Source organism: Bubalus bubalis, chromosome 6 (genome assembly GCF_019923935.1).
Source record: "Bubalus bubalis isolate 160015118507 breed Murrah chromosome 6, NDDB_SH_1, whole genome shotgun sequence".
NCBI classification, from domain to species: domain Eukaryota; kingdom Metazoa; phylum Chordata; class Mammalia; order Artiodactyla; family Bovidae; genus Bubalus; species Bubalus bubalis.
Genome location: NC_059162.1, coordinates 112639490 through 112658377, shown reverse-complemented (window position 1 = coordinate 112658377; position 18888 = coordinate 112639490). Strand labels below are relative to the sequence as shown.

Here is an 18888-nt window from a genome sequence, read left to right as displayed (position 1 = left end):
TGATGGTTGTGGGGGGAGTGGGGGGTATGAGAAAAAAAGATCAGCGAGATTAAGAAGTACAAACTCCCAGTTACAAAAGGATCCACAGGGATGGGATGTGCAGCCCGGGAGTACAGTTAATAATACCGCAATGACTCCGCTGACAGGTGACAGCTGGATGTACGGTGATGACCGTTTGCAATGTATAGGGATAATGAACTGCCATTTTGTGCATCTGGGACTAAGTGTGGTAGGTCAATTTGGAAAAAAAGGACGCATAAAAAAAGTATAATGAAGTACTCAGTAAAGGCTCTACTAAAGACAGCATACAGAACGCAAATAAAAACAGGATACCTGCTTTTAGTCTTATCAGCCAACAAAATGGAAAAGAACAATGCATACACAAATGATATCTATTTAATATTACTAGATTTATGCTGCCTCTTTCATCTTGTGTGTTACAGAAAAATAACATTTGTCTTCTCCTAAGCGTTAAAAAAAAATACATGTAGAAACTTCCTGAATCTGCATCCTCTATCAAGGCTAATTACACAACTTAAAAAAGGGGGGAGGGAATAAGCACCTTCTTGAAATAAGCTCTATTACAGATACCTGTCTGTACTATTCTCGCCATTTTCTGGAGGTCTGAATTATAAAAAGTCAGTTTCCTATTTAAAGTCAGACCAGGAAGGATCACTGGAGGCATAATTTATAAAAGGAAACATAGGACTCTTTAAATAAACAATTTAGACTTCCAGGAGTTTTTCAATCAGAGGTCTCAGCTTGAAACGTCAGACCACAGCCAGAGAGTCCAGTATTCCCAACAATCACATCTTTCTGTGACCAGCTGTGGGGTGCCAGCCATGGCACCTCCCCTGAGTGGCCAAGGAACGCAGCACTGAGTCGTAACTGAGGGTCGCTGCCCTCTACCCATCACTGCACTACTGGAGCCCAAGGGGAGAGCTGGCTGGGGGTGGCAGGGATGCCAGGAAAAGATTTGGGGAGTCAGCCCCTTTCCTATTTCTCAGCATGGATCAACATATTTACGTGTGGAAACCTCGGAGGCTCAGAAGGCATTCAGGTATTCACCAGTGTTTTTTTATAATTTTTTTTTTTTTAAGGGGCTTTTTTTTTGATGAAGGATTTTAGTTCCCCAACCAGGAACTGAACCTGGGCCCTCAGCAGTGACTGGTTCGCCAGGGAATACCATCCTCACCACCCCAAAAAGCAGCTTCTGAAAGACCCTAATATACTTACTATAACTGCTACCTTCCTGGGTTTCACTCCAAATCCCTGAGCTAAGATCTCAAAGTTGCGAGTTAACATTTTAGAAACCAACCTTCCCTCTCTGCCCAGTAGAACAACTGCACACTATCACAGGAACAGAAAACACAGGGTGGCATGTGCTTCCCCTTTTAGAAAGGGAAGTCTGCCCAGACTCCACGACTCCTTCCTCTCACATTTAAACCTCTCTGAAGCTGGAATAGCATCCTACAGTCGCGGCCAGCCAGGTGGCAGCCATGCTGAGGCTGTGTGACAACTCCCTACTGATCCTTCTGAAAAGATCAAGAAAGCTCTAGCAACAAAGCTTATGTTAAATACAGTACATTTAACCTGCTCTACTGAGCAATGCTCAGTAGATGTCATCTAATCTGCACAAACCCTGGGGAGAGACCAAAAACTCGTGCAGGAACTTCTCACACTATGTAAGCTGTTAGTAAAAAACTATTTCACCAAAAATTTAAAATCACTTTTCACACACACAGGGAGGAAAAGACACTGCTCGTTAAGTGGGCAATGCCAATGCATTCATTGTGCTGACCCTGCTGTCGCTTCAGTCGTGTTCGACTGTGCGACCCCATAGACAGCAGCCCACCAGGCTCCCCTGTCCCTGGGATTCTCCAGGCAAGAACACTGGAGTGGGTTGCCATTTCCTTCTCCAATGCATGAAAGTGAAAAGTGAAAGTGAAGTCGCTCAGTCGTGTCCGACCCTCAGTGATCCCAGGGACTGCAGCCTACCAGGCTCCTCCATCCATGGGATTTTCCAGGCAAGAGTACTGGAGTGGGGTGCCATTGCCTTCTCTGTGTGCTGACCCTAACTGCATGTTAATATGGAAATATCCCTACATATTTATCCACTACATTTTTGTTTGTTTCTGTACATTTTTTTTCCTCCATTGGAGTATAACTGCTTTACAATGTTGTTTTAGTTTTGTAACCCACTGCATTCAAAATCGCATAGCCTGGGAATCCACTTTTAACTTCACAGCACAAGCAATTTTCCATGTGACAGCTGAAAATACATGGTTTGCGGGTCCCGCTGTTTGGCCAGAATACCCTGGGTCTCTAAGTCTATAAAAGACTAATCTCTTCCTCGTGCTGCTTAGAAGGGTGACCCGTGCACACGGCACACAGGTGACCCTCTAGAGTTTTTGTAATGTAATTAATATAGGCAAACAGTCTGTAATAGGTAAACGGTCCTCAAGTAAAGAGATTATAATCTAATTGAAACTTCCTTGGCCAGCAGACACTTAGATCCCTTTAAAAGTTTCACAATCAGAAATGATACTGCAATGAACATCTGTGAATATAAGGCTTCCTTGTGACTTATTTCCTAGCTTTTCACATGTGTTACTTCTAAAAACTCTGGATTTCTGTTTATCTTGTTCTTGTCCAGTCAGATAAAACCTCAATGAAGCTAGCTAGTTCCATCTCCATGCTCTCAATGGTATGGAATGTAGCTCCTGCAAGGAGATCCAACCAGTCCATTCTAAAGGAAATCAGTCCTGAAATTCATTGGAAGGACTGATGTTGAAGCTGAAACTCCAATACTTTGGCCACCTGATGCAAAGAGCTGACTCAATTTGAAAAGACCTTGATGCTGGGAAAGATTGAAGCGGGAGGAGAAGGGGACGACAAGGATGAGAAGGTTGGATGTCATCACCGACTCAATGGACATGAGTCTGAGTAAACTCCAGGAGTTGGTGATGAACAGGGACGCCTGGCGTGCTGAAGTTCATGGGGTCACAAAGAGTCGGACACAACTAAGCGATGGAACTGCATGGAAGTGATTCACTTAAAAATTGATTTTTAAGTTAATTTAAGTGGATCAGATTTATTTCCAATTCTTTTACCCATTCAGTATTTTTGATACTTATTAGTATCTAACATTTAATTTCTGGAACTTCCCTGGTAGCACAGTGGATAAGAATCCACCTGCCAATGCAGGGGACGTAGGTTCGAGCCTTGGTCTGGGAAAGATTCCACATGCTGCAGAGCAACTAAGCCTGTGCGCCCCAACTACTGAGCCCCCACACCCTAGAGCCTGTGCTCCACAACAAGAGAATCCACCACAAAGAGAAGCCCACACACAAGGAAGCGTCTTTGCTCGCTGCAACTGGAGAAAGCTCGAGCAAAGATCCAGAACAGCCAAAAAAAAAAAAAAAGTTTAACATTTAACTTCTAACACTACTTCAAGGTTTTATCTTCCTCTTTCAGAGCCAACACGGGCTCTGAAGTCAGAGCAGCCCAAGTCTCCCAGCGGAGCGCTCTCTGCCCTCGGGCTCTGCACGGGCCTGCCCCATGCTGCAGGGCCGCCCACCACGCAGGCAGTAACCGTCAACGGCAACCAAGATAGGTGACCTCAGAGAAACGCATACCTTGATGAGGAGGTTTCTGAAATAAAAACCATCATCTGAGAGTCAGTCCACACTGAGGCCCTTTACCCACATCAGCGTTAGAGAAGTCGACAGGGCAGCTTCTTCAACCCGGTTCCTCAGTTTTACACTAATCTTTTGAGTTTTTTTTTCTGGCTTTCCTGGGGGTTCAGATGGTAAAGCGTTTGCCTGCAATGCAGGAGACCCAGGTTCGATCCCTGGGTTGGGAAGATCCCCTGGAGTAGGAAATGGCAACCCTGTCCAGTATTCTTGCCTGGAGAATCCCCGTGGACGGAGGAGCCTGGTGGGCTACAGTCCATGGGGTCACAGAGTCGGACACAACTGAGCAACTTCACTTTAAGATTTTTTCGGCAGTTGCAAACACCCTGCCTTGAAAGGCGTCCTCTGCAAGGGACCCCTTCAGTGCCAGGCTGTTTCTAGGCCGCCTTTCCTGACGGGATTTAAAGCCAGCACTCGCCCAGCCTCCCTGGCCTTCTGGTCTCGCGCAACACCACCCCTCAGCATACGAGCTGAGGAGACACCAACCAGGGCTTGGATCTCATGTTTCAGAACACGGATGCCCATTCAAGCCCCCTAACATCCTCTGCAAACTAAAGAAGCCAGAGCCTCCTGGACAGGGAGCCTACTTACTTCCTGGGCCCTGGTAAGGGTTTCATGTGGTTTCTGCGGGCATAGGAACCTGCTAAAAAGGCCTCCTGACCTCCATCATACATTTACCAAGTGAGCGGGCACGGCTGTGAGCCCTGGTCCAACACAGGTGGCTACAAGCCCTGGCACCAGCCCCGAGCTCATCAGCACCCAGCTTGGGGCTCCAGCAGCTCCTCCAGCGAGACTTGCCCACCTCTGCAAACCAGCTCACTCTACCTCCAGGTCTCCTAATTTCAGACCCAAAAACTTACACCTACCTGTTCAGAACTCTTCTACCAGCTACAAATACCATCCTGCACCCAACTCTTTGCTTCACTCATCAAAGGGCCTAAACTGTAAGCAAGGCTGTGTGTCCCTTTGCACTCTTTAGACAGTTTTGCTGTATCTCAGTTGAAAATGATTCAGGCCAACGAAACACAGGAAATAGCACAGGCCTCATTCCCAAGTCTCATCTTTTCATCTGTTCACTGCGTGACCCCAGGCAATTCTGTGGGCTTAGCTGACCCTTGGTTTTCCCATCTACCTACCTCCCCTGGATTCCTGAGAATTAAAAGCAGTAACATACATAACATAATACAGCTAGTGGATGCAATCAAATTCCAGCAGAATTATTCAAATCCCTAAAGGATGATGCCATCAAGGTTTTGCACTCATTATGTTAGCAAATCTCGAAGACCCAGCAGTGGCCACAGGACTAGAGAAGGTCAATCCTCAACCCAATTCCCAAGAAGGGTAGTACCAAAGAATGTGCTAACCATTGGACAACCGCACTCACCTCCCATGCTATTAAGGTCATGCTAGTAAGTAAAATCTTGCATGCTAGGCTTCAGCCAGACGTCCAAGCTGGGTTCAGAAAAGGAACAGGAACTAGAGGTGAAATTGTCAACATTCACTGGGTTATACAGAAAGTAAGGAAATTTCAGAAAAATATCTATCTGTTTCATTGACTACGCGAAAGCCTTTAACTGTGAAGATCATGACAAACTATAGAAAGCTCTCAGAGAGAAGGGAATACCAGACCATCTTACCTGTCTCCTGAGAAACCCGTAAGTAGGTCAAGAAGCAACTGTTAGAACCATGTATGGAACAACTGATCAGTTCAAGATCGAGAAAGGAGCACGATAGGGCTGTCTTGCTGTCACCCTGTTTGTTTAACCTATACGCTGAGCACATCATGAGAAATGCCAGGCTGGGTGAGTTACAAGCCGGAATCAAGACAGGCGGGAAAAACATCAACCTCAGATATGCAGATGATAGCACTCTAATGGCAGAAAGCAAAGAGGAACTAAAGAGCCTCTTGATCAGGGTGAAGGAGCTGGTTTAAGACTAAATATTAACAAAAATTAAGATCATCGCATCCAGTCCCATTACTGCATGACAAATAGAAGGGGAAAAGGTAGTGACAGATTTCCTCTTCTTAGGCTCCAAAACCACTGAGGACTGTGACTGCAGCCATGAAATTAGAAGACTGCCTCTTGGCAGGAAAGCGATGACAAACCTAGACAGTGTGCTGAAAGGCAGAGACGCTGCTCCGTCGATAAAGGTCTGTATCGTCAAGGCTACGGTCTTCCCAGTGGTCACGTACGGTTGTGAGAGCTGGACTGTAAAGAAGGCAGAGCACCAGAGAATTGATGCCTTCCAACTGTGGTGCTGGAGGAGACTCCTGCGAGTCCCTTGGACAGCAAGATCAAACCAGTCAATCTTACGGGAGATCAACCCTGAATATTCACTGGAAGGACTGATGCTGAAGCTGAAGCTCCGGTATTTTGGTCATCTGATGCATACAGGTGACTCACTGGAAAAGTCCCTGATGCTGGGAAAGACTGAGGGCAGAAGAAGGGGGCATCAGAGGATGAGATGGCTGGAGGGCATCACTGATCAAATGAACACGAACTTGGGCAAACTCTGGGAGGTGGTGACGGACAGGGAGGCCTGGCGTGCTGCAGCCCATGGGGTTGCAAAGAGTCGGACACGACTGGGCGACAGAACAATAGCAACAATGCACATAACACTTTTCACTACTGGGTCTAACACACAGAAGGTACCCAGGTAAATGCCCTCTCCTTTAGACAAATTAATGCCTGCAGAAGTAACCAACCCCACCATAAATTTCCACCAAGTAACTGGTGGTTACCTAGAGAAGGCATGCCCCAGGACTGACCGTGACACTACCAGAACAGGCTAGACCAGCTTTCCCGACTGAGGATGCAGGACCATCCGGCCTCAACTGGAAACGCATCCGAGCCTTTGAACAGACATGCACTGGGACCTCAGAGGCGCCTAGCCCCACCCACAGGCTTCCAGCAGCACCCCCTGACGCCCAGCCCTGCCCACAGGCGTCCAGCAGCAACCCCCGCCCCAACCCCCGGAGTCCAGCTCCACCCACAGGCGTCCAGCAATCCCCCGGCTGGTGTCCAGCCCCGCCCACAGGCGTCCAGCAGTACCCCCGCTGGCGCCCAGCCCTGCCCACAGGCGTCCAGCAGTCCACCCACCCCCGTTCCTCCAGGAACAGGGACAGGCCCTTTAGCTGCCATTAGACAGCCATCTCTGTCATCCTCACACCTCATGCTTTGCACACGGATCGTCTCTCAACTAAGAATCAGGAATTACAGCCCTATATGTGTGAGCTAGCACCTGTGCTATGCCATGCTTTAGTTGCTCGGTCACGTCCGACTCTTTACGACCCCGTGGACTATAGCCCACCAAGCTCTGCCCACGGGGATTCTCCAGGCAGGAATACCAGAGTGGGTTGCCGTGCCCTCCTCCAGGGGATCTTCCTAGCTAGCACCTAACACTGGCTCTTTTCCATACAGTTCCTTGAAGGAAATGGAAACACTGGGGTGACTGAACAGTGGATTTCTAGCCATTCTTCTGGCTCCGTCCCTGCACCAGCCTCAGGCCATTGGAAACACCTCACAGACCACTGTTTCACAGCTCCCCACCTCCCTGTAGGCTATCTCTAGAAAGTTCATCTTCACATCATATGCTTTGCTTTTCATGTGAGTTGATGCACAGGTCTGTGTCAAGTTTTTTTGGAGGGATAAAATGCTTATCAGTGTCAAGCAAATCCTCCACCTCATCTTTCAGTAGCCTTTATTTAATAAGCTCACGCGAAGGTTGCTTCAAGCTTAAGGAGAAAAACCTGTCTTTAAATTAATGTATGTCTTCTAACTAGAACAACGGAGAAGGCAATGGCACCCCACTCCAGTACTCTTGCCTGGAAAATCCCATGGACGGAGGAGCCTGGTAGGCTGCAGTCCATGGGGTCGCTAGGAGTCAGACATGACTGAGCGACTTCACTTTCACTTTTCACTTTCATGCATTGGAGAAGGAAATGGCAACCCACTCCAGTGTTCTTGCCTGGAGAATCCCAGGGACAGGGGAGCCTGGTGGGCTGCCGTCTCTGGGGTCGCACAGAGTCGGACAGGACCGAAGCGACTTAGCAGCAACTAGAACAAAAGGGATATAACCATTAAATTTCTGTCTTTGTCTTAGAATCCAAGAGACTTCTTGGCGAGTGTGGGTTCAGACTGCAGATTTCTTCAACATCTGAACCCACAGTTCTTGATTTCCTGTACATCTGTCCTCCTGGCTTCATGTGAGGTGTTTTATCTCTATCATAACTGCACCCAAAAAAACTTTTCCATAGCCTACTTTCCAGCTCTACTTTGTGAGGTGATTAAGTCTTGGGGTCCTTAAGAAACACAGCTTACATGCTGGTGCTAAAATAGCTGAAGTTAAGCTAAAACTGACACCTACCTAAAAACCTTAGTTCTTATGAACAGGAGTATCCAAAGTCTTTCATGGAAATGTGATGGCTTCCTATCACGAATATTTCAGAGCTGAATATTGGACAAAGAACGTGAAGTGGAAACATCAATTTCCCTAACGAGGAAAGGGCAAGGGGAATCAAGTCTGATGGTCAAGACAACACACAATTCTCCTAACGCATCACCCTGCCACTTCCTACATTTTGTGACTGATACGCACCCACAGGAAGCCTGGAGGCTGTAGTTTCTTTCTTAACTGGGTCTTACCCGTAACCGGTAGTCATCCACGGTCCAGATGCGGCTTGCAAAATCATTTGAAGCTGCTAAGAGGTAAGATCCCTACAGGAAAGAAGGGGAGAAGGAAAAACAGAGAACTTTAGTTCACATGATACAAATTTCCTCATACCAAACTCAAGAATGTTTAGATGACTAAAACTACATACCTGATCCGAATACCGTTATAACCAGAATTCTGTTAACTAATCAATCCCCGTTAACTTCAGGCCTCTTTCCTGAGCCTGCTCAACCTCGCCTGACAGCTGTAGACACTACACCTCCAGCTCAAAATGGAACTCATCCCCCTGTGCTCACTTCCACCCCACTTCGGTAAGATCAAGTACTCATTCTCTACACCCGCCCAAGTCCACAAGCCCAGAGGCGCCGACTCCCCAGCCTCACCGCCCCACTGTCCCCCAGCTGTAGACCCTCTCCTTTCCACCTGCACCGACTCGGCCCAAACCAGAGCCTTATCGAGTCTGGAGAGATGCTGACCAACCAGGTTACCAAGACCTGTCTCCCCTACCCATCTTCAACCTACTCATGATCAGCACTGAATTTTTAACCTATTGGCATCCTTCTCTAACATTACGATAGAAAACAGCAGAGAAACCAGGTAGGTTATTTTTAAATTTCAAGAACCAGATGTCAAAAATGGTTTCTAAGCACCTCTCAACTCACCATTTCCATGGGTATTAGGTACTTACAGCACTATCAAATTCAATGCTTGTAATCCCTGCATTACTGCCAGACAGGGAGCCCTTGAACTCACATTTGTCTGCATAAAAACAAAGATGCCAACGTACCAATTAAAACGAGGCACTTGAAACACAAGGAAAGCTAATTACATGGTCAAAAGCAACTTCCCCGCATCTTTACAGAATCCAGTAGCAGGACAAACAGCACAATGAAACCGGAATGTTCGGCTGACCAGTCCCCAAAGCAACGAACGCACAAGAGGGTGCGGAGCCCAGCATTTTCCGGTTGGCTCTTACACTGCTCTTTTCAGGAAATTTAGTGTCATCAATTCCCTTTATAAAAGTGCAGGGATTTAAAAACAGGTCAACTGACATAGAGTTTATTTAGCTATTTAATTTACATAAAACACACCTCTGTCAATTTAACTATCACTTTCATGGAAGCTGACCATTAAAATTTCAGAACCCAAGTACGAAAAACAGTTTTACTTGTAGTTATATAAACTGGCTAGTCATTAGATTTCCAGTAAAACTAGTTTGGAGTTTCTGGAATGTATCTGTCCACTCTACCTATGTGAAGCTAAGGTTCCGGTGAGCCAATCGCCTGCCAGTGCTCTCCTGAAGCCCACCTCACCCCCAGGCCCAGCCACTCATCTCTGGACTCGGCTTTCAGACTCTGGCCACCCTGAGGGCAACTTTACAGATCAAAGGGTAAATCTCAATGATGCTGTGATTAAATTCCTTCTTTAAAGGGTATCTTAAGGATAACCTAGATAGAGAAGCTAAGGAAATAGTTAGGGAACCATTCAAATCAAATTCATAAGACAGGAGCACAGAATAGTATACATTTCAATGGACAGCCTTTTCTTTCAGGACTTCTGAATGCTAATAAAAATGACATAAATGTGGATTTGGAGCTGTCAAATACATTTATGGCCAGCACTATTAAGCTGGTGAGTAAATCCCTGAATTAATTTGCAAAATATAGCACATTTAATGCCTTTTCCTGGATCCTAGCTTTCATTAGATTTTCACGAGTCTAAAAGAGGTCAACACCTACTAATTAAAGACTTTATTTAGGTTAGATCTTTACAGACAAAAATACTCCTGCAAATTCTAAAAAATATTTCTGTGGCTCATGCCTAAAACATTGCTCTGTCTGGCAGGTGACAAAGAGCCAAAACCTCAGGAATGATCACTAAGCGCCAGTCTACACAAGAGACGGGAGTCGAAAGACCAAAGGTCGTCTTATTTCATGAAAGGCCTTTTGGACTCGGTCTCTTCCAAGATTCAGTAAATATTAGCAAAGAGGGAGAAAATTATACACCAAGTAAGCCATCTGTGGAAGAAAGGTCCTATAATTAGTTAGAACATGACTGATATTTGTTCCTGAAAACTATAAAAAAAAAATGCTGCCAGATGCTCTATGTTATTTCTGTAGATTTAGTAGAAACTCTCATTTTACTAACACAGTTTATGCTCCGGCACAAATTATGTCAGTATTAATTCTGATTAGTGTTCACTTCCTCTTCGACAGCAAAAAGGTAGTACTTCTACTAGTGCCTGGTATCTCTAATTTTCTTATAGGTATTTTTACTGACCAAGGAGTAAAATAAAAGTATTTCTAGAGCTATTTGTATTTATTTGCAAGGTATAATTGAAATAGACTATCTGTGGAGATACTTTTTTTTAATCACTAAATCTCTGTTCTTATCATTTAATTGTTAAGTTTCAGCAATTCACCCAAGCTCAGGTCCTAGTTCACCACTCTGTCCACGTAAATCACCCACACAAATCAAGAAGTGTCTGAGTTTCCATCTCTCAAACAGGGGTGATGCCCAGCTGCCTAACACCACAGGGCTATGGCGCGGCTCAGAGGAAACGAAGCAGACACAGGCGGGACAGTGCTGCCTCTGCTGGACCGCGAGCACATGTGTGCCCCACTACGGAAGCCTGGCAACATGCTCCCTACAGAGCCCTGCAGCCTGTTCTCTGACCGTGTCTTGTTAAAAGTACATGTATATTGAACTGAGTATCAAAATGTGGAGAGTGGGCTATGCCTCAGTTCAGACATCTGCGAGAGGGTTCACTAACTCCCCTCTCCTGTTTCAATGCCATCCCATTTGAGTACTATGAGGTCATTCCTAAAATAAAACGTAATCAAAGACATTCAGTTTTGATCTTAGAAGAATGAGTCTCCCAGGTAGGAAGGTGTCCAATATGCTACTGCAGAAGAGTAGAGGGCAATTACCGATAGCTTCAAAAAGAATGAAGTGGCTGGGCCAAAGTGGAAATGACGCTCAGTTCTGGATGGGTCTGGTGGTGAAAGTAAAGTCCGACGTTCTAAAGAACATTATTGCATAGGAACCTGGAATGTCACATCAATGAATCAAGGTGAATTGGAAGTGGTCAAGCAGGGGATGGCAGAGTGAACATCAACATTCTTATGAATCAGTGAACTAAAATGGATGGGAATGGGTGAATTTAATTCAGATGACCATTACATCTACTACTGTGGGCAAGAATCTGTTAGAAGAAATGCAATAGCCCGATAGTCAACAAGAGTCCAAAATGCAGTACTTGGGTGCAATCTCAAAAACGACAGAATGAACTCAGTTCATTTCCAAGGCAAACCATTCAGTATCACAGTAATCCAAGTCTATCTCCCAACTGTAATGCCAAAGAACCTGAAGTTGAACAGTTCAACAAAGACCTCCAAGACCTTCTGGAACTAACACCAAAAAGAGATGTTCTTTTCATCATAGGGGACTAGGATGCAAAGAAGGAAGTCAAGAGGATACCTGGAGTAACAGGCAAGATGACATTGGAGTATAAAATGAAGCAGGACAAAAGCTAACAGAGCTTTGCCAAGAGAACACACTGGTCATAGCAAACACCCTCTTCCAACAACACAAGAGAAGACTCTACACGTGGACATCACCAGATGGTCAATACTGAAATCAGAATGATTATATTCTTTGCAGCCAAAGATAGAGAATCTCTATACAGTCAGCAAAAACAAGACCGGGAGCTGACTGTGGCTCAGATCATGAACTCCTCATTGCAAAACTCAGGCTTATACTGAAGAAAGTAGGGAAAACCACTAGGTTGTTCAGATATGACCTAAATCAAATTCCTTATGAATTTACAGTGGAGGTGATGAACAGATTCAAAGGATTAGATCTGCTAGACAGAGTGCCTGAAGAACTATGGACGGAGGTTTGTAACACTCTGCAGGAGGCAGTGACCAAAATCATCTCAAAAAGAAATGCAAGAAGGCACAGTGATTGTCTGAGGAGGCCTTACAAATAGCTGAGAAAAGAGAAGCAAAAGGCAAGGGAGAAAAGCAAAGATATATCCAAATGAATCCAAAGTTCCAGAGAATAGCAAGGAGACATAAGGCCTTCTTAAGTAAACATTGCAAAGAAATAAAGGAAAACCACAGAATGAGAAATAGAGATCTTTTCAAGAAAACTGGAGACATAAAGAGAACATTTTGTGCGAGGATGGGCACAATAAAGGACAGAAACAGTAACGACCTAACAGAAGCAGAAGAGATTAAGAAGAGGTGGCAAGAATACAAAAAAGGTCTTAATGACCAAACCCATGATGGTGCAGTCACTTACCTAGAGCCAGACAGCCTGGACTGTGAAGTCAAGTGGGCCTTAGGAAGCATCACTACAAACAAAGCTAGCGGAGGTGATGGAATTCCAACTGAGCTATTTCAAATCCTAAAAGATGATGCTACTAAAGTGCTGCACTCAATGTGTCAGGAAATGTGGAAAACTCAGCAGTGGCCGCAGGATTGGAAAAGGTCAGTTTTCATTCCAATCCCAAAGAAGGACAATGCCAAAGACTGTTCAAACTACCAGACATTTGCATTCATCTCACATGTTAACAAGGTAATGCTCAAAATCCTTCAAACTAGGTTTTAGCCGTATGTGAACCGAGAATTTCCAGATGTACAAGCTGGATTTAGAAAAGGCAGAGGAACCAGAGATCAAATTGACAACATTCACTGGATCCTAGAGAAAGCAAAGGAATTCCAGAAAACATCTACTTCTGCTTCATTGACTATGTGAAAGCCTTTGTGTGGATCACAAAAAACTGGAAAATTCTAAAGAGAGGGGAATACCAGACCACTAAAGACCTCTAAAGAGATGGGAATACTTATGTGCCTCCTGAGAAATCTTTATGCAGGCCAAGGAGCAATAGTTAGAACCAGACATGGAACAACTGACTGGTTCAAAACTGGGAAAGGAGTAATACAAGGCTGTATATTGTCACTTTGCTTATTTAACTTCTATGCAGAGTAAGTACATCATGCAAAATGCTGGGCTGGATGAATCACAAGCTGAAATCAAGATTGCCAGGAGAAATATAAACAACCACAGATATGCAGATGATACCACTCTAATGGCAGAAGGTGAAGAGGAACAAGAGCCTCTTGATGAGGGTGAAAGAAGAGAGTGAAAACCTGGCTTAAAAATCAACATTCAGAAAACTAAGATCATGGCATCCAGTCCCATCACTTCATGGCAAACAGAAGGGGGGAAAAGTGGAAACAGTGACAGATTTTATTTTCTTGGGTTCCAAAATCACTGTGGATGGCGACTGCAGTCATGAAATTAAAAGACACTTGCTCCTTGGAAGGAAAACTATGACAAACCTAGACAGCACATTAAAAAGCAGAGACATCACTTTGCTGACAAAGGTCTGTCTGCTCTAAACTATGGTTTTTCCAGTAGTCATGTATGGATGTGAGAGCTGGATCAGAAAGAAGGCTGAATACTGAAGAATTGATGCTTTTGAATTATGGTGCTGGAAAAGACTCCTGAGAGTCCCTGGGACAGCAAGGAGACCAAACCAGTCCATCCTAAAGGAAATTTACCCTGAATATTCACTGGGAGGACTGATGCTGAAGCTTTAATACTTTGGCCACTTGATGCAAAGAGCCTGCTCATTTGGAAAAGTCCCTGATGAAGGCTGGAGAAGGAAATGGCAATCCACTCCAGTTTTCGTGCCTGGAGAATCCTATCGACAGAGGAGCCTGGCAGACTACAGTCCATGGGGTCGCACGAGCTGGACATGACTTAGCGATTAAACCACCACCAATGATGGAGGCAAAAGGAGAAAGGGCGGCAGAGGATGAGATGGTTGGATGGCATCACCAACTCCAGCAAACGTGAATTTGAGCAAAATCTGGGAGACAGTGAAGGACAGAGGAGCCTGGTGTGCTGCAATCCATGGGGTCACAAAGAGCTGGACATGACTTAGCGACTAAACCACCACCACCAATGGAGGCAAAAGGAGAAAGGGCGGCAGAGGATGAGATGGTTGGATGGCATCACCAACTCCAGCAGATGTGAATTTAAGCAAAATCTGGGAGACAGTGAAGGACAGAGGAGCCTGGTGTGCTGCAATCCATGGGGTCGCAATGAGTCGGACATGACTTAGCCACTGAACAACAACAACAGCAAGATGATACACCCTTCTTTTAAATTAATTAATGGTTGTGCTGGGTCTCCGTTGCAGCGCTCAGGCTTTCTCTAGTTGTCGAGCGCGGGCTCGGGGGTGAGCAGGCTTCGGTGGCTGCAGTGCGCAGGCTTTGCTGCTCCTCGGCCTGTGGGATCTTCCTGGACCAAGGATCGAACCTATGTCCCCTGCACTGGCCAGATCTTTAACCACTGGACAACCAGGGAAGTCCCATACTCGTCTCTTTAGTCTCAAGCTTAGATACAATGTCATTTTTTTTCCTAGGTGATGGCCATTGGCATTATTAAATACACAACTTGATATGTAATTTTATTACTAATTTTTATGTGCAACTTTACTAGTCCATGACTAAGACTTTTTTATTTCAAATCTAAAACCTGCCCTTCTTAGAAGATGCTCTCATTGGTATACACTTGAGAAAACACAAACGCTAAAGTATCTGGAATTTAGAGCATTCTCTGGTCACTACTTGGAAACCCAGAACAAACACAGACTTGACCTTGTCAGCTGTAAAGGGTAACTGAGAGCAACAATGCTTTGGTCAGATGATTCCTGACACAAAATACTGCACGTTTCAAGAAGATGAACAGTTCAGACTGCCAACCAGACAACCCCAACATGCTTCTTTCTGTTTCTCACTCTGGCGGGACCTCACCTCCAAACACTTCCCAGAGCTTCACCCTCCGATCCATGCCTCCTGTGGCCAGGAGCCGGGAACCTGGGCTGAACTGCACAGCGTTGACCTCCCCATCATGCGCGTCCTGCAAGACAACAAACGCCCAGTTTCAAACTGGGTTAACTGTCACTCCCAAGAACCGGGCTAATACAGATGGGGACGCTTAACCACACGTTAAACACTGCTCATTAAAGTCACACTCTTGGGTTCCTAGCCCAGAGTCTCCAAAGATTCTATTATCATTAAACTCTTACAGTTCTTTTTCCATTTATTTAAATACTGTGCAAACTTCTTAAAAAGCATTCAAAACCTATAGAGACTAACTGCCTAAAGTTTGTCTTTGAGTTAATTTTATTTCTTCTAAGAATAAAGTAATGTTAATCTATACTATGATCTTCACAGCTTAAAAGTAAGTCTGTGATTAACTGCCTCTCTTCTGGTCCAGACTGCATTAATAACACACATGAAACTGTATCAAATTAGTGAAAACAATGCTTTTCTTTTTAAAAAAGCCTTTCCTTTTGGTTGTCCCAGTGAGAGCGCGCCCTAACAGGGAGCGTCCTGACAAGAGCAGGCGCCGGTCCTGCCACAGGCAGCGTCAGAGGGGCTCCGGAGCTCACGCTGGGGACAACAGGGCACCAATGAGCACAGTCGGCAGCAGGGGCCTCTGCCAAGTTTCGTAACTTCCTGAAGCCTTAGTTTGCTCATCTATACAATAAAGACTTCTGCAGCTCCTGTAAGCTCAGACCGCATCTGACCACGACCAGGCCTTCAATAAAAGTAACAGGTGTTATTTTGGGAGAACTTAATAATTTTCATAGAGAAATGTCTTGAGACTGGCATCCACACTGGACACGTCTGGAAAGATGGCATCTGTGTTCAAGCTGAGAAGGGAAACCAGACAGGAAGCTCCCCAGCCTAGAACGGGGTGAGAGAATGGTGGACGCCACTATCATCTCCTCTCTGAAAAGACTATGGATTTCAAAGTATCCACGAGTAAAACCACGATGAGATTGGCTGTAAATTGCTCCAGCCAAAGTCTGTGTATGTGTGTGGTCATAAGATTGGCTAATGTGACTAACTGAAGCTGTCCAACAGCAGTTTTTAACCCCTATCTCTGCTTATATTTGAAAATTTTCATAATAACAAGGCCGGGGGAGGGGAAGGCTTCAACACATAGATTATAAATATTAAATCACTAAACAGGTCAATCACTTGCCTAAAAAGGTCACTTTAGGAACACAAAATCTCATCTTCGCCTTTGCTTGGGACTGAAAAAGGTACCTCAACTGCTGAGAGAGTGACTCGTAAAGCTGACTGGAATATAAACAGCACTTATGATTGCTCTGCATTCTCACCATCCTCTCGAGTCCCAGTGCTGAAAAGCCATCTGACAGGCAGTCCAACTTTCCACCTCCACATGACTCCGTTCTCTTTCCAGTGCTCCCTTTCACTGGGAGGTCTCAGATTGAAAACTTGAGATCATGCACCATCACACCCGCGGCTGCCGCTCATCAAGCCCCTGTGTAGCTGGTTTTGTTGGATACTGGTGTTGTGCACTGCCGACTCTTCAGAAACACACAGTGACAGAATCCCGTGTTGTCAGCTGCGCCATTACCCCATACACATGGCTTAAATGTGATGGGAGGGAAGAATGGGCTGCTGGGAGCTGAGGGCAGGGCAGGGACTGTGATCTCACGTGCAATCAGACCTTTTACCAATCATCACTGACCTCCGAGGGGCCTGGCCCCTTAAGAGAAGCACAGGAGCACTGGGAAGGGGCTGTAATAGTTCCCCATCTACCTCCTCCTCCACAGCAGGACTCTCTTTACAATGACCAAGGTGGCCACTCAGTCAGCCAGTTCACTGGACAGAAGTAACTATTAAAAGTTCCCCTTTGTGCCTGAAACTGAAAGCCCCTGCCATGTAAACTCCATCCCATTTTAACAGCAAGTCTTTCTCTCCCCAAAAGCTGGCTCTCCCTGTGCAATCCAAGCATTAGCCCAACTAACTGGGCTCTGCTGTCCCCACTGACCCCCCGACCCCCTCTGCTAGCCCTGAGTCAGGGATTGTTTCCCTGGGTAGGTCTCATGCCTGCTCAATCACACCAGCCGGGACCTGGATCAGCCTTGAGTTCTAGGACCCAGCTTCTGACACCAGTGTCTGCTGTGGCATCACAGCAGCTTCGCCCAGGCCTGTGTCCTGCTTCCAACCAGGTGCTCCTGAGGGTCAGAAGTCATATGGACGTGCGCATAATTAAGCCAAGAGCTGCCCAACCGACCTTCCAGAACAGATCGCTGACTAAAAACTCTGCACTGGAGCCAACCGGTGACAAGAAATGACAGTTATTCTCTCAAGTTTCACTATCCCAAGTTAGTGCTCCCCTGTCCCATCCCTCCCATCCTTTCTCTCAGCCAGTCCCATATATCACAGAGAGTGGCTGGAAATCAATTCTGGTTTCTGAAGATGAGAAAAATTACTGCATTTTACTTATTTTAACAAAGCAATCTTGCTTTGCTTATCAAAATATTATCAATCGCTTCTATCAGAGAGCCAACGGGTGTAAAAGTTCCATGTAAATGAAATAGGAACAGAAAGCTTAGCTGCAGCAGGAGAAAGGATCCTTCAATGGTCAGGCTGTTTCCGCGAGAATCTGGATGAGGCTTGGGGATAATAAACCACACTTACAAAGACAGACACTGCAGTCGTCGGCACTCGCACTTCTTTACCAGCACCGGGATGAGGATCCACGTTATCCTGGGGAACTGGAAAGGAAGAGACAGAGCGCCTCCTAAGAAGTAACATAAAGGACAATATTAGGACTGTGTGGGCTCACTGTCCGCCCACCTCTCAGCAGGGACTCAAAGACGCCTTTTATCAGTAGCTTCTTTTCCCTTCAAGACCCTCCAAACCACAGAACGAGCCCCCCGAGTCGGAAGCCCCCTGACACCGTGACAACTGGAAAGACAGCACTTACCTTCGCTCTCCTCCTCGCTAACTCACGGACTCCAAAACACAACACTGAAAAGCAAGCCTGAACAACCGCTGCCCCCATCAAATAAACCGCTAGACACATCCTCAGCTTAAAGTGACCACGAGCTCCGAGGGGGCTCGTGGGTATTTTCACAAAACTATTTCAACATGATTCCTATGCCTGGTTACCATCATCCTCGGGGTACGCTTGTGGTCAGGGTGGAGCTGAACACATGCCAAAAGGAAGAGCGGCCAGAGCTTGAGTTAACTGTACAAAGAGCTCAACCTATCTGCCCCGCTCAGAGGGCGGACGGGGTGCCTAGGCGCATGCAAAGCGTCCTGGTTATTGGCACACGGATGCGTGATGGCTGGGCAGTGAAGCGGTGATGAACGTGGTTATCAGCAACCCACACTCGCATGCTGGGCTAGGACAGGATAATGTTTTCACCTGGCAGCATCAGAAGAGTGATGTCCCAAAAGGGGAGACTCGGACAGACTAAAGGGTAAGGCCAGAGGTCAGCACGCAGCGGGATTAAGAGAGAGGAAGTTGAGGGAAAAAAGGAAGAAGCTAAATGAAAAGCTGAAATTAAGGCATCTGCATATACTCTGCACTGAGATTCTGGTGCACGTTTAAAAAACACTAACAAATCATATACATGTACTTGGGTATATTTATACACACATATATATACACA

General features: G+C 45.8%; 1 protein-coding gene and 2 non-coding genes across 10 annotated transcripts in view; all 3 read right to left on the bottom strand.

The window, feature by feature from the left end:
* The window catches only part of ATG16L1 (autophagy related 16 like 1), a 43556-nt gene that overhangs the window by 6709 nt on the left and 17959 nt on the right, over positions 1–18888 (bottom strand). For 4 of the 8 annotated variants that reach the window (XM_044945294.2, XM_044945295.2, XM_044945293.2 and 1 more), the window contains 5 exons: positions 18642–18689; positions 17909–18011; positions 15200–15305; positions 9058–9128; positions 8342–8413 (listed from right to left, as the gene is read on the bottom strand). In XM_044945294.2, coding sequence (XP_044801229.1) covers positions 8342–8413; positions 9058–9128; positions 15200–15305; positions 17909–18011; positions 18642–18689 — 400 coding nt within the window. The remainder of the gene's footprint in view (positions 1–8341; positions 8414–9057; positions 9129–15199; positions 15306–17908; positions 18012–18641; positions 18690–18888) is intronic. The other 4 variants (XM_006041756.4, XM_006041757.4, XM_025289159.3 and 1 more) reach the window with 1 other exon arrangement.
* Positions 754–1015, bottom strand: LOC112585870. The gene has a single exon (XR_003110445.2). It is a non-coding gene; the product is annotated as a small Cajal body-specific RNA 6 (non-coding RNA).
* On the bottom strand, positions 16680–16953 carry LOC112585869. Its single transcript, XR_003110444.2, has one exon. It is a non-coding gene; the product is annotated as a small Cajal body-specific RNA 6 (non-coding RNA).